This window comes from Orbicella faveolata, unplaced genomic scaffold (genome assembly GCF_042242905.1).
Source record: "Orbicella faveolata isolate gen_17 unplaced genomic scaffold, um_ofav_v1 contig_2, whole genome shotgun sequence".
Lineage (NCBI taxonomy): Eukaryota > Metazoa > Cnidaria > Anthozoa > Scleractinia > Merulinidae > Orbicella > Orbicella faveolata.
The window spans coordinates 13,396,491-13,413,249 of NW_028301547.1; the positions used below are offsets into that span (position 1 = coordinate 13,396,491).

General features: G+C 39.4%; 1 protein-coding gene and 1 pseudogene across 2 annotated transcripts in view; both read right to left on the minus strand.

Moving 5' to 3' along the window:
• Positions 1–16,759, minus strand: part of LOC110047789 (eukaryotic translation initiation factor 3 subunit D-like) — a 91,770-nt gene that overhangs the window by 44,095 nt on the left and 30,916 nt on the right. For both annotated transcript variants that reach the window (XM_020753532.2, XM_089289678.1), the window contains 5 exons: positions 14,600–14,724; positions 10,119–10,251; positions 9,419–9,514; positions 2,318–2,366; positions 1,853–2,066 (listed from right to left, as the gene is read on the minus strand). In XM_020753532.2, the coding sequence (XP_020609191.2) occupies positions 1,853–2,066; positions 2,318–2,366; positions 9,419–9,514; positions 10,119–10,251; positions 14,600–14,724 (617 nt within the window). The remainder of the gene's footprint in view (positions 1–1,852; positions 2,067–2,317; positions 2,367–9,418; positions 9,515–10,118; positions 10,252–14,599; positions 14,725–16,759) is intronic.
• Positions 2,375–8,364, minus strand: LOC149112040 (uncharacterized; annotated as a pseudogene).

Sequence of the window (16,759 nt, forward strand, 5' to 3'; positions counted from 1 at the left end):
AGTCTTTGAAACAAAGTAATAAAACATATTGGATCCGTTACGGGTTCCATTTTAACTGGTTTAAATAACAGTGGAAAATGAGCGAAAGTAAAACACCAGCGGGCTCGAGCTAGGCATGCACAATTCAACCAGAAGTCCGATATTTTTGGACTTTGAATCGGATCTTTCCAGGGCCGCTCGTTTCCGGACGCTGGTCAAAGGAAACGAAGACTCTGGGTACAAGGCTGGCTGGAAATATAGCGTCCCTTAGGTCCGGTTCATACGTCGCATTTCTGCCGTGTCGAATTCAATTCAACGAATTAAATTCAACAGAAATTCGACGTCTGAATCGGCTGCCGCATTTCCGCCGCACGTTCGACTGGTCTTGTCGCATTATCCGACAGAAATGCGACACCGATTCAGACGTCGAATTTCTGCCGTGTCGAATCTAGTGCATACATGTGAATGTTTTCCCGCCAAAGAAAAAGAAGAAACTTGGCCATTCTCGACCTAATGCAACCTGAACATATTGCAACACATGCTGCTCCGTTGTCAGCCTTCTCCTTCTCTTTCCATTGGCGGACAATTTTTAGCAAAATTAAAGTCCTTCGTTGCTCGGTATTTTCGTCCGCCATATTGAATACTCTACGTTTAAAACATTTTCCGCTGGCCGACATACCCGACAGTATAAATTCTGAATTAAGTGCGACACAAGTGCGACGTATGAATCCACAGTCGCATTTCTGCCGCACTTAATTGAATTGAATTCGACACGGCAGAAATGCGACGTATGAACTGGGCCTTACAGAGCACGCGCGTTACTCATATTACGAGCCTGTAAGTAGCTACTGGCACCATGTTTGTACTGTGTTTACTCTTGTTCGCGCATCGATTCTCATTAGTCAAATCTTAGGACATGTTTTACAGCCCTTGTTCTTGACACTGGGACGAAAGGCATCCTTCCTCACATAGTCTGCTTGCAAAGTTAACAAAGTAAATTGCAACTGTATGCATGCTATTGGGCTTGAAAAAAGACCACAATTGCAGTTGTTTAGCCCTCCATTCGATTAACCCCTAGCCAGACTCCCATAAAAAGAAGGCGGGGTTGCTCGTATGAAATCTCGATCGAGCGATGAAGCTGAAACCAACAGGCCAGGAAAGTATTGTTGGAAAGGACTTTTAGAAAGTCTAGGCGACCAAGTGTTTGTTAACCATTTAGAACAGGAAATCAGCTGGGTCATGGCTTGGGCAAATGGTCCATAAAAATCCTGAATGGATTTCAATACTGTATGAGATCTGGCGAGCTACATTTCCTAGAATTTACTTAGAGCGCCTAAAATTGAGCTGGGTAGCTGTGTGTATGGGTTGAACCCGGTGAAAGGCCAATTAATTGGTGAGTAATGGTAAACATCACAACACATTGGAAATGTTGGACAACCCGGCTTTCAGGACATTCCATTTATGTTGGAAATGATTAGGCTGGACAAGACAAAATAGTCTTACCTGCAATATATGTCGACAGAAAATTCCAGAATTCGTTGGTAAATGGACAACTTGTCCCCCAAAAATGGAAACCAGTCACCACAGGTGACCGGGTAACACTATCATAGAGCATATGATTCTTAGCCACATCAGTCAAAAAAAGGGTTTAAAATTGCTTCAAGGCTAAGGTTTGTGGGGGAATTAATTCCATTTCCTTCATGTAACTTATTTAGTACTATTAGTACTGAAAAGCCCCCATGGGGAGTGCTAATAAAATTTGTATTGTATTGTATTTGTACTGTAAACTGTGAAATAACGTGAGTGTAATATTTGAAACACCCTTGAAGTTCACACGAATGATTTTGACAGATTAGTTTGTGCATCCTCATACCTGTATGCCACAGATGCTACTTGACCTTCATCATCATCAGTAACAAACGGGTTTGGATTGGGAAACACCCTTTTGTCTGGGCCTCTTTTCAAACACTGCTGTGAGAAGTTTTGATTGATGAATGTTGCTTCAAGGCCAAGGTTTGTGGGGGAATTAATTCCGTTTCCTTCATCAAAAACCACGTCATGGGCAGTTTCACTCACTGTTAGCAAATCTAAGAAAACAAAGACTTCATCAACAGCACACCCAAAAGTGAAAAAATAATAAAACTGCTAGATGCAAAAGTACATTTTGTAGGATGGCTTAGGCATGGCCTCCAGTCTTTTTCAGCTGTTCCAAAAAGGTATAATCCCTGCACAAGCTAGAATGAGAATAAAATCTGTAGCATACATTGACTTTTAAAAGGAAACTCACACAAATACATGTATATATTTTTTCATTTCATTTCAACACCTCTCGACTTACCAAATTCAGAATCATCTCTCTTATCAAAGAACAACTTTGATCCAACACGCTAAAGCAACAAGGAGAAACAGATATTAATACTGTATACTTTGGACCACTAGTTTACTGGATAAAGAAAGGAGTCTGATCTCATAATGTTGGTCAAGATGTCAGTCATTGCATCAGCTGGCACACCACCAACACACCACTGACACTAATGTATTGATCAAAGAGACATTGACATCCCAAGCATACCACAGGAATTTGGTTACCGGTAGTCGATACAACCTGGGGGTGGGAATTTGACATCACTGACTGATATTGGGGTTCGCAAATTCAGGTGACACTATCTGATATGGGAGGGATAGTTTGTTTTGACATTTCCTCCGCATCAAAAAAGGCCTTTAAATCAAGGTTGTTGGCTTCCAGGTCGGCTGGCTCAAATATAGTGGTTTCAATGCAGTTTTCTTTGTGCAGTGTATTCAATTTGAATAATAAAAATGTTAGTGCAAACATTGTTCGTGAATTATTGGGATTTACCTGTAATCGTTCACTAACAATGAACTCGAAATTTTCAATACTGCACGAGGCTTTGCCGAGTGCGGTGTTGAAATTTCTCGTACATTGTTAGTGAACTCGTGCAGGTGAATCCCGATAATTCACTCGCTGAGTGCGTTAACCTTTAAATAATTACAACAAAAAATAGTGTTCCTGCTCCAGAATCATGATTAAAATATAAAAAAATTTCCTGTACTCAGAGCGCGATAAAAATCTTTTCTCAAAGTGGAATATTTCCTTCGGCTCAACTGAACTTCCTCAGGCACAATAAAAATGTGAATGTTAAAAAGGGTTATATCATGTTCATTAGGGCTTCAAGGGGGCTAAAATCGTCATAGATGTTAGCTAACTCGAAGCCATTGTCTCTGTTCAAAAGACTTCTGTAATCTGATCTCGATAGCCTCCCTTACGTGGCGTTTGAACGTGTAGCTTTCCACGGCAAGAACTTTTGTTTTGCTAGAATCCACTGAATGTCCCGTGAGCTGGCAATGTTCACGAACAGCTGATGAATTCCCTGAAAGTTGTTCCTCTACTCTAGTTTCTAATAAACAAGAAGTTTCGCCAACATAAACCTGAAATATTCCACTTTGAGAAATCTAGCTTAACGGATTATTTCTATTGATATTTGAAATGCCTTAATTTTCCTGATCCTCCTCGTCATCAGAGCATTGTTCATCAAGAATCTCCTCCTCCTCAGCACTATTAGGGAGTTTAAGAAAACCACGACGGCAACGGCAACGAGAACGTCACCAAACAAAAGGTTTAATGAGCAGAACAATTAGAGACCTTAAGCAACCCACGACGGCAACGGCAACGAGAACGTTACCAAACAAAAGATTTAATGACCAGAACAATGGCTGTGCAAGTGCGTTATAAATCTTTGTACATTTCTTTGCCGTCCTCTTCAAACTAACAACGTGAAATGACTTGGTTCTGCGTATTTTGGAGAAGGCGAACGGCAGCGGCTAGTGTTTCGTATTTTAATTTGGAATTCAACTCTGGCATTACACATTTAGCTTGAGTAAGTTCTGGGACAGATAGGTGCATCGAATAAATCTATACTGCTGCGAAATTCGAAGGTAAAATATAAAACTTTTTTTTACTGGACGTCGTCTCTGGCGTCGCCGTCGTCATTACTTAAGACCCCTATTGTTGCATTCACGAAGGCGGTACATATCGGTGCATTTAAGGCTGTTTGTAAGGCAGGTTGGCACGTGGGCAGCTTGCATGATCTTGCACAAAAACAGGAGAGAAACTCGAGAAGAACTGCAGGGGAGGGGTTGCCATTCATCCATTTGATGGATAAGTTGCAACAATCTTCGACCCATCCTTGACCAACTGGTGAAGGGACTTGAGGGCAGCTCTGTATACTTCTCCAAATAACTGCTTGCAATTGGTAGTTTGCTCTCAAGGAGTACATCCTTAAAAAACAGAAACAGTCCGCACAGGGAGGTAGCTGGTTCGAGCCAACTTTGCCTTGTTTGGTACAGAATATCCTACAACAAAGTCCAATGGCGTTACAGACTCCATAACCATGCGATAATAAAAAAAAGCCTTAGACGTAATAACTACAGCTCTGTTTGTGCTGCATGGAGAAACGCTCTGGTACCCGCTTCCTCGTGCGTCGACCTTAGCTCTCCCCTTGCTGTTACTCCTCTTGAGGAGAGTTCATAGCAGTAATCCTCTGTCGTTACCAAGGTTGTCTTTCCAGCGAACCTCTCTCTGTGCCTCTTATTTTGCCACTTTTCTGAAATAAATTTGCTCAGGAGCGATTTATTCTTGGAATTGGACAAGAATGTCCGCCATTGATGCATCTTGTAGTCTGCCTTGAAGTTTCTGACTTTATGACCGCTTTCTGAGCCTCTCTTCTCTCTCTTGTGGTTTTTGATGGAATTATTTCTGTAAACGTCGAAGACCACGTCAATACGCTGGCTGTCTGTTCCTTCATGCAAAACCATGGACATCATACTGTCAGCCAATTCAGCAAATGTATTCTGGTCGCCTCTTATCTTCTAGAGCATTACCATTTCGTCAAAAATTCGCCTGCACCGCTGAGGAATCATATGTGCTGCCGTCATGTTCTTCTGCCTGGCTCCTTGCCAAGTGATGATTTGTTGGTTCTCCTAAGCAATCCATGAGCCGTGTCAAGGGCCCAAGGGCGAGGTCCGAGAGGGTGGTTCAGTACATCATTCATCTTCAACGTTCTGTTCTCAGCATGATCATTTGAGGAAACTGCGCACGATCCGCTTTAATGATTACTTCCTCGCTTGACCCTATTTGTCCTTTCATCTTCTTGTTTAAGCTTTGAGGTTCGTAATTTTGTCGCAGAATCTTGGTCGTTGGTCAGACTCAAGCCTGTCATGACAAAATGTCTTATAAGCCGTCTCTCCGAAAGCCTCTGCTGGAAGCATGCAGATCTTCTCTATCTCAGGAGTTGCGAGGTTGCCGGTCGATAGACAACTAGGTCTTCCCTTTCTCCCTTAAAGGGATTGATCCAGCTTCCGTCGAGCATCGACATCATCAATTTCATGTCCTCTTCGTGTCGTGCGATCAGCAGCGTTACATGGAGGTACAAGCGAAATTACAGGAGGATCAATATTTCTTTTCCTTGTCCTAGCTTGCTCAGTTCCAGGGGGCGGAGGGAGGTTCGGGGACCAAAATGCCTGGCTTAGACAGCAATAACATTTACTCGATGAGATGTTCCTTCGCCGTAAAGCGTCTCTTCTATTCTATCAATATTATATCCCACACAAGCGTTGCCTGAATATTTTTCGGCAAAGGAACATCATTATCAGACGTCACGGCCATTTTTTGTACGCAAAGTGCTGTGTTTATTTCCTCAATTTGCTTATAGGCAATCCCATGCCCACATCGGCTTAACATTTGTATAAGTTCAACATCGCGGTTTGCAAAGCTTTTACTGCGTATGGTATTAGCATTTGCTTGGTAAGTTTTCCTCCAGTTATCCCGTATATAATGCCTTGCCTAAAAGAGTTGCCAACAAGGCACCGGTGGCGATGAAGATATTCCGTTGGAATTTCTGAGTTGCTAGTTAGAAGAGTATATAGAAAGGCATCTAGTTGTGCTGGGAGATTGATTGCATTCTCACATAGTTCAGAAGATTTCGGTGGCCATGCCATTTCAGTATCATTTGAAAGAACTACATTACAGATGTACAGTCCAACTTCCTATTTTCCTTGACTTTACATGGTGTCAGCCCTGTTGTCGAATTGCTGAGATAAAAGTTACTATCTCTCTGGCCAGTTGAGCATTTGAAAAATTTTTGGAAAGAACAAAAACTTTATTATTGTTCGGGAGATCTTCAAATTGTAACAAGTCGCCGAAATCGTTTTCTATAACTTTCATCAGAAATGTCTTTTTCGTTGATTCGGATATTTCAGTAGCGCCCATTGATCGCATGGAGATTACCGCTTCTCTCTCAGATCAACCATCTGAATAAGCCTGGGATTTAATAAATCTGATCAAATAAACTCAAACAGTTTGTCATAAGCTTGAGACTCTATATCAAAAAAATCGGTTTTCATCCGCGTCGTGTTCACTACGTTCCAAGTCAGTGTAGTTGCTCACTTTATCTAGTCGGGTACAATCTCAAAAGCACCAACCATGGTAACACGCTTCAGCTGCTACCAAATCACGACGGGCAAGGCCAATAAGCCTACTATCACCCGCAGCAAAAGCAGCTTTTCTAAAGCATCTAAATACAAGTCAACCTACTGAGTCAAAGGGATCGCGTGTTCTTGTACATGCAGTCTTATTTTCGCAAAAAGTGTACATTTTCGAGCAAGTTCTGCTCGTGCTTGGCTCTTGCCAACGAGATCTTTGCCGTTCGCTTTCCAAATTAAACTTCGAAATCTGTTTCGCGGCCGTTGTATGAAAAATGCTCTCCAATTAATCTCGCTTCATGCTAAAAAGACTTCGGCATTTCCTGTGATATATGACTTGGGGAATTTCTCCTTCCTTGGTATTCTCTGCCAATGAATAAAGCAATGGCCCGTGACTTTTAATTGTAGCCGCCTTCAATAAATATTTCAAAGAGTCGAGATTTTTTTTTTTAATAGGACTAATTAGCCGACTTTTATCATATGAGCAGTGAATAATACAAGTTTTAAAAGCTGGTCGTTTAGTTTGGTCTAGAAATAAAACATCAATTGAAACTGTATATAGCAGTCAAGTTTCCTTAAGTCGAACAGAAACTGTTGAATGTTTGTAAATGTTTTATTCAGTGAGCATAAAAATACTAAGTGTTCCTTTTTTTCTCTACATTACTTGATAAAAGCGTCCAAACTGCGAAAATTTGGCAAGAACTTTGAAGTATTTACCATGCAGCGAGACCGTCATCTTAGAAGTTACCCATGATGCTTTTAGAGTTTGAGCTGCATGGTTTCATTTAAGTTTTTCTTTTTCAAATCAACTTATAAATTTTAGATTTTAACCAAAAATGTTAAGAAAAGCTGTTAACTGTACAATTTAGTAATTTATTAATATTATAAATAAAGAACGCATTTAAAATAACTGTTTTAATGTGAGCCTCGTTTCCATGTCACAGCAATATTTTTGAAAAAAAAGAAGTACGCAAAAAATACTGAAAGCTACTCTTTCACGATTGCTATCAGGTAAATTTGAAAAGTCCTTCATACAACCTTTCATCAGATATCACTCACATTTTCTCCCCCCGAGTGGTACCGAGAACCTGCCCTGGCCCATGGACTATAATTTAAAGTCTGGCAAACACTGAAGTTTGAAAACAACAGAAAACGTTATGTGAGAGAAAAAAGATATGCTAAGACACAGTGCAGTGCAGTCTGCACTGGTAAAAAAAGGATGCCATTAATTAGTGCCCAAAAAGAGTATGTGGCTCTGTAGACGAGAAAAAAACTGTACCACACTGATGATGCTAGAATGCATAAATTCTATATGTTATGTTCTACTACAAGGAAATGTACACAACATTTTTGTGTGATCCTGTAGGTAATGTATCTTTCTTATTGTATAAAAGACACTAGCACAGACTAATCTTCTGCACATGCATTAAGAACAAATTGCTTTGTTCTAGGAAGAATAATTCTGAGAGCAAACAATAATTTTCATATATCTTTGTGCTATTCACTAATAAGGTACCACACCTGTTATGCAGTGTATACAGACCAACGTCAGACTATACCTGCACCCAGTGTGGGAGAGACTGTCCCTCCCTAATCGGCCCGACTAGTCACACCCAACACTGTCCTAGAGCCAGTACAAACACCCAGAGCGGGTATCCATAGTCTCTCGAGACTGACAGATGCCCATTATTATTAGTAGTAATAGTGATTGGACCACGTGGAGTACAGTAATTATAAAGACGCCGCTAGGAAAACCGAGTACTTTTCTGCAAACGTAATATCTCGAAAACGAAGCAAACTTAAGCGGAAAAATTACGGGACATTGCTTAACATACCTAAACATACCAATTGTAAACAAAACTGCATGCGAAATTTGGAGGTATTCGACAGAGCTCACTTTTGAGCAACATACCTAATGCTCTTTTTCAGCCGAGTCCTTCAGATAGACGAAGCCAGGGCCTTTGTTATGATAAACCGAGCCGATCCTTTGTTATAATAAACCGAGGCGCGCCTTTGTTATAAGTCAAAGTCACTCTCTCCTCGGTTTATTATAACAAAGCCCGGGATCGTTTGTGTGAAGGGTTCGGTGGAAAAAGGGCGTTAGGTATTTTGCTCAAAAGTCAACTTTGTCAAAAACGCTCCAAATTTCGCATGCGTTTTATTTTAGGTGTGTTAAACAATGTTCTGTATGTGTTTTTGCTGAAGTTTGCATCGCTTTTGAGATATTACGTATGCAAAAAAACTTAGATTTGTTGCCACTTCAGCGCGCGACCACAAGGACGTTCATTTCACTTGAAATACAGCGAAATGTTGATTTCTCGCAACGAGTAACCTTAAAAAAATATTGATTTCAGGTCAAAACAGTTAAAATGTTGATTTCACGTTAACGCGCGACCGCGAGAACTTTGCTTTCACTTAGAAAATAGCAAAAAGCTAACTTCACGAAACGCATAAGCTCAAAAATGTTGATTTCAGGTCTCAATAGGTTAAAATGTTGATTTCACGTGAACGCGTGACGGCAAGGATGTTGATCTCAGTTAGAAACCAGCAAAATGTTAATTTCATCAGAACGCGTGACCGCAGAGATGCTCATTTCACATAAGGGCAGTAAAATGCTCAAGGCTCTAGCAGCAGTCAATATAGGTTGAATTCACTACTAAATAGTCAAGTTTGTTAGTTCCACTACGAAAAAATAATTAAAAAATAAACAATTATTAAACAATAATAATAATAACGACAATAACAATACCACCAATACCACCACCACCAATACCACCACCACCACCAATACCACCACCACCACCACCACCACCACTACCACCACCACCACCAATACCACCACCACCACCACCACCAATACCACCACCACCACCACCACCAATACCACCACCACCACCACCACCACCACTGCATTCAATTATAATCATGTAAGGTTGAATACCTGAACTATAACATCCCACGAGTAAACAGAACGTGTAGCAGTCATAAGCGTAGCTGTAATGGCATCAGTTGTAAAAACATTTCCTTTTGAAAGTAACTGAAACAAAAAGAAGTGGTACACATATGTATATTTACACAGTAGCGTTTATCTTTACCCAAGACCCTACGTAGCACCCTTTTGGATCCATTCAGGCATGCATTGTGCATGATTTTCGCCAAGTCAAATCCAACACATGCTCATGGGATAATCACTTAATAGATAGCGAGCAAGGTGCACAGAACTGGCCATAGTCATCTCATATCCAACAAGTGCAAATGGAATAATTGTTTTCTTAACAATGCCCGCAAAATAGAGAAAACTAAACTAAAATACATTGTAAAAAATAAAAATGCCCCAAACAATTATACATACGTTTTCCATATTACTTTGTAGAGCATGGCATAATGGCTCATATACCATGATATTGCTAAGCCAATGAAAACTCTTGAATAGCATTATCCAGTGATCCAGTTTTTGATCATGTCTGTTATGCCACGGTTCATAATAATTATTGGTATCCACTGTAGTTAGGAAATGAACCTACATGTACAGTTATGATGCAAGTATGTGTTCGTTATCACCACCGTCTGATCACCATCACAATCATCATAATTTTCATCCGTTGGTCAGAGTCTAACTGGGCAGCTTCTACTGTACATACCTTCCTGATAATAGGGTCATCTGTGGTTGTTACTTTGTGGAAGATTCTGTTTACTCCAGCTAAAGGCACTTCATTCTTTGTTGTTACACGATCATAACTCTTTTCATAATACTCTAAACTACCACAAACATACCTAAAAACAGAAACAAAGGCATTTTAGCTATCATTTTAACTGCACACTGATCAATTAGATGTCTTACCTTATTATGAGGCTTCTTGAGCGATCTATGTACATGATAATTCTTTAAGAGCCACTGCCTGTAAATATGGAGAATCCGACGACAGGTCGGAAAATTCGGATTTTCTTTTATTGCGTCAAAAAGACCCTTTTGGTAAAGTATTTTTCAGAAATATACTTTCAAAGTTCCAGCGACTTCACATTTTTGTGAAATCTAGGAAAGTTCGAAATACCGCTCAATCAATCAAGATGGCCGATCGAATTTATGCAAAATTGCACATTTTCAACAGGCCAGTACAGAAAGAAGGGAGCTTGCCTAGATTTCATATTCACACAGTTTGTAATTTACACTTTGAACATTCCTCTGAGCTAAAAGTCATCTTAAGGTAAATATGTTTTGTCTACTTCTTGGCCGTTTGAAAAATACAACTATCGCAATTTAATTTACATGTAAAATTCAACTGATTTTAGAGGGTCATAACTCTTCTAGTATACGAATTTCTCAACAAATAAAAGGTTCTAAAGGAAGAGCTATGCTGTAGGTATACCATATCTAAATGGCTAGTTTGGTCCGTGAAAATTAAGCGCGCTAGACGAAAAACTATAAAGGGTATTTTGACCAATTGCTCCTTTTTTGGACGAGCGAGCAAGAACTTCGATTTCGCAGTCATCTTTATGACCATAATTTGACATGTTTCATCACACAAATTATTCTTTGACATTGTGTATCGCACACGTAAGCAATAATTTAAATCATACCTAATCAATGGCCTTGGTTATAGATGGCAAAGTCCTGTAGAAATCTACGTGAGAGGACGACGTGACTCTTGTGACGGGCCATAAAGACTCATTAAGTCATGGACGGGAGTTTCGCAATCCCAAATCGCCGTAAATTTGACAGATAAAACCGAGAAACGTTCGCTACTTCCTTTTTGGCCATTTTCCCTATGTATCTTTGTCTAAAACAATGTAGAGGGAAAAGTTCAATACCGTTCCACCATGAGGGCCGACATTTTGCCAAAGTCGCCTGCTTGGGCGCCGGCTGATTTCTAGAGGACTGTGTCATCTATAACAGAGGCTTATTCTGAGGTTTTATTTAAAGTATTACTTAAGTTTACAATAAACGATGTCTACGAATAATTTTTGTTATAAAACATGTCGAATAATGTTCATAAAGATGACAGCGAAATCGAAGTTCTTGCTTGCTCGTCCGAAAAAGGCGCAATTGGTCAAAATACCCCTAATAGTTTTTCGTCTAGCGCGTTTAATTTTCACGGGCCAAACTAGCCATTTAGATATGGTATACCTATAGCATAGCTCTTCCTTTAGAACCTTTTATTTGTTGAGAGATTCGTATACTAGAAGAGTTATGACCCTCTAAAATCAGTTGAATTTTACATGTAAATTAAATTGCGATAGTTGTATTTTTTCAAACGCCCAAGAAGTGGACAAAACATATTTACCTCACGATGACTTTTAGCTCAGAGGAATGATCAAGGTGTAAATTACAAACTGTGTGAATATGAAATCCAGGCAAGCTCCCTTCTTTCTGTATTGGCCTGTTGAAAATGTGCAATTTTGCATAAATTCCATCGGCCATCTTGGTTGATTGAGCGGTATTCGAACTTTCCTAGATTTCACAAACATAGGCACGCAGGGCGTGCAAGAGTTATTTTTTATTGAACTATAAGTCTCGGAGATAGGAGCATTCATGGAGCTGTTTACAGTAATGATTTGGTTGATTTGACAAGTTTTTTTGGTTGCGATGTACAGCAAGAAAGAAACTGGGAGTTTATGATGTACATAAGATGTTACATCGGTAATGGTAAGATAACTAAATAGTAAGCCATAAAATGTTTGACTGAACAAACTACAGTAATCTGACATGTCTCCAGATTAATGTAGATACCATCTTATTTTCTAACAGGCAATTTTATTCGTTCTTTGATACAACCCACACTGTGATTGGTCTGACACGCGCACATGCATAACTCCCTCACTTACCGATCACTTAGCCCTTCCCCCCCCGGGGGGGGGGGACTCCCTTATATGGGCTATATAGGTCTGTGCGGCCCCAAAGGGTATGGTTTTTCAGCTGTTTTGGTCATAAATAGGGTACGGTTTTTGCACCCTAGCCTTGATATGAGTATGCTTTAAGAAGAAGCCTTTTTTTCATCATTATCGAAAAGAAAATCAACAAAAGCCCTTCACAAATTTATATGTTTATGGTAATTTAAAATTGGTTTGAACTAGGGAGCTAATTATAATGCAGGTCTGAAACAGGGTTTTGATTTGAGGGTCAGGTCGTAAATAGGGTTTCGAATTTTTGGTCAGGTCATAAATAGGGTAAGGAATATCGCAGATTTTGGTCATAAATAGGGTAAGGGTTTTGGGAAGCGGGCCGCACACCCCCAACCAATTTTTCTGGGAGTACCCCCTCGGGAGCCCTTCCAGCCCCCAAGAGGAATTTTTGCTCAAAAATACTCAACTTAAGAGAACTTTTCGCATTTTATACGAGTCGTAAGTTTACCCTTTTTACACAACACAACGCAACAACACTACTTCACCGAAAATTGAAAGAGAGAGAAAAAAACCTCTCTGACACGTTGAATGTCTGATTTAATTAAATTGCACTTTAACTTGGTGCCACACAGTCTTCAAAGAACATTTGAACAGTTTTCATACTTTTTACCTTTAAAAATATCGGACTGAAAAGAATGTCATAAAATGCCCATCAAATAAAAATATTAAACTGCTACTGCAGAGACGTAAAAACACTCTAGAAATGAAAGCTTCTTTTTTGTTTAACCTGGGAACAATAGCCGATAACTTGTAAGCTCTAATTGAATTTACTCCCATATGAAAAACAAAAGTGTCGAGTTACTATTTGTAACTAAAAATAGTAAACATCTCATGGGAACAAGTGGTGACGATTCGTCAGCTCTAATTGAATTTACTACCTTGTGAAAAACAAGAGTGTCAAATTACCCATTGTAACTAAAAAATAAAAATATCTCGTTATATTTGCATGCAATAAGAACAAAACAATCGTTACCTGCACTTACTATTGTAAATGTTAGAACTGTATCAAATCTAAATAGTCTCGTCTCCTCTAAAACATGTCCTAAGAACTAGAACCGACGATTCATGACCTCTAATTGAATTAACTCCTTGTGAAAAACAAAAGTATCAAGATACCCTTTGTAATTAAAAGTAAAAATATCTCGTGCCATTTGCCTACTACTCATGAACTGCTTCAAAACTCAAGACTCATCTCGTTCATAACTAGCCACCATTACACTGAAAATTATGCACTCTAAAACAACCTAATGTACGTATGTAACTGTCACACACCCCTCCAAACCGGACTAAAAATCACAAACCGGCAACATACACGTCACTCTTTATTTTTCAATTACCAAAGTCCTTGTGTTTATACATACCTTGTGTTTCTCACGTACCATTTCCCTTTACAACAAGAAATTTGATTGGCTGTTCATAGTAGATCCAATCTGATTGGTGTGACATACATCACTCACTCACTCACTCACTCACTCACTCACTCACTCACTCACTCACTCACTCACTCACTCACTCACTCACTCACTCACTCACTCACTCACTCACTCACTCACTCACTCACTCACTCACTCACTCACTCACTCACTCACTCACTCACTCACTCACTCACTCACTCACTCACTCACTCACTCACTCACTCACTCACTCACTCACTCACTCACTCACTCACTCACTCACTCACCCATTGACCCGTCCATAACATACCCGACGCGCCGACTAAGAGGTATTTTTTTTTACAAAAAAATAACTCAAAAATGTCAAATTAACCAAATCATTACTGTACCATGAATGCTCCTATCTCCGACACTTCACACAAAAAAATAACTCTTGCACGCCTTGCGTGCCTATGTTTAGATCTGTTACAGTCAAACCCAGAAAAAATATGTCTGGAATGTTGATTGTATTATAACCAATCACGAGCAAGATCCTCAACCACAGAAACCACAGGAAACGGATGTATTCCATCAGTCACGGACTGTAATTGGCTTAAGTATTATTATGAAGTTAATATAACTATAACAATGTGTAGTTCCAGAAAAGATCCATACCTCCCCCAAGGAAGGGATTTTTTTTTAAGACCACCCACCCCTCTGGAAATTCCTAATACATTTCTTTAAATGTTTTGGTCTTAGAAAAAACCTCACCCCAGGAAATTCTAATCCCTTCTGTTGAGGGAGTATAGATATTCTCTGGAACTGCACAATTTCAGTGTAATATTTACAGATTTTCAGGTTCCTCCACATTTGGTAAATTAAGCTTGGAAAGTCGCGGAAAGTCCATTTCACCATCTTCCAGCACTTTCCATTCTTCACGCACTGCTACTGAGGGTGCCCTCTTGTGTATGTTCTGGAACAAGTTAATAAGTTAGAATTGTAAAATGTTTTAATGTATATTGCAAATGTAGGGTACAAAAACAAAAACAGTATCCAACTGCCTCCAGCATATTACGGCCATACTACAAGTAGGTCTGTGCAATGAGTTGTGACAAACTGGTGAGAGAGAAATGTAGATGTTCAAGGGATTTATCTGTATTTCAACAAACAGGAACAAACTGAGGGGTCTGATTTTCCCCATCTTCTTTAGTAGGTTGTTTGTAACTAAACAATATTTCTTTACTCAATACTAAAATTCATGTGATTTTGTCTTTAAAGCTACCTACAATGGTAGCTTGTAAGTTTCTTTCCATTACAGAAGAAAATTTCCAAAGATTTCCATGTACCTCAGTTGTGCTGTTAAGGTAGGTAAGATAAACTATACACTGCATACAAGCCAAGTGGCCTATCAGGCCAGAGCTTATTCCAGTGATTGTACATGCAGCATGAAGCCACTAGGAATATTTCTAGTCCCCCCTGGATGGAATGCTAGTCAATCGCAGGGTTATCCCCAGCATTAAATTCGCCAGTACTCATTTGTACTCTTGGGTGGAGAGGGGCACTGTGAGAGTACAGTGTCTTGCCCAAGAAAATCTCACAATATTCCAGGCTACAGCAACAGAGCTCAAACCCAGACCACTTGATCCTGAGTTGAGTGCACTAATCATGAGGGCACTGCACCTCCAATAATTATTGTGCTGTTAGCTGAGTTATAATTTATTCTAAATCTTAGTTCTGTACAAATGCCTTCGGAGAAGGCATTACTGATCATGGTATGTTGTCCATTCAAGAGGTGGATCTCATTTTAAGAATACATAATCACTGACTGATGTTACTGTAATGAAATAGCATTTATTAGGGTCGTGATTTCAAAAGCATCCATTTGAGAATTACTTGCTACTATGATGAATTTCGCATCTTTCTGATCTAAGCCATTTGAAAACATAAACAAGTAGTCTATAATATCTCTTTTTGTTCCAGAGATATTCAAGTGAATAAAATATGCAAATTAGTCACTCGATGAAATTTTGATCAAATCTCTGCAGCCAATTCGTATCAGAAATATTTTATTTTGGGTGGAAGGATTCTACTAGATGATCTCCACAATATGAGTGCAACATCTATGTCACCATGGAAACATACTAGGTTCCAGACCTCCCAGATATTGAAGACTTTTCTGGCCACCTTTGGCATTACATTTTGATATTTGCCAATGGTACCTCATTAGCATGATCCAGCAAGCATAGAAATATGTTAGGTCGAGTTTGTGATCTTGTTTAATGTTTTTTCAAGCTGAAAATCATTGAAATATTAAAATCAGGTTGGGGGGGGGGGGGGGGGAATGGAAAAGAGTGAGTTGCCATGGGAACAGGCCTAGGTATGTAGTCTCCCCCTAGAGCATGGCATGACATTCCAAAAAACAGCTGCAGAGACTACTAGGCGTGTTGCCTGCAGAACTATTAGCCTGCCAAGTTTCAATGGTCTTTAATTTGCTGCAAATTGACCTAGATAGCTTTTTTTAATATACTTAATGTAATATTGGGTTGAGTGTATGATGTCATCAGTTCCCTAATTTGTATAATTTATATTGCACTTTTTTTAAACTTAATTCTCTCTGGAGGTAATGCAGATATTTTGCAAATGGTAAACTGTGTTTTTAATCTTTCGTGGAATTCTATGTGATACAATTAAAAATTCAAGGGGTAAAAATTTGATCATAGTGGCACTTTAAAGTGCCTATAAAGTCTATCTTGCACTGATTCTTAATTTTCCTAATTTTGCTCTGGTCCAGCACGTAAAACAATTTTTTATCCCTCCAAAATTGCCAATGTAACAATAAATTCTGCACACAAAATGGCCACGCAAAATGAGCTATGCTATGGCAAAACTGTAAATGAAGAAATACATCGATTTTTATCGATTGACTTCACCTGGAAATACTCTCGCTCACTCACTCGTTTGTTTGTGATCAATACTTGCCCACTCATTGGGTGTCTCGAAAACTCAGA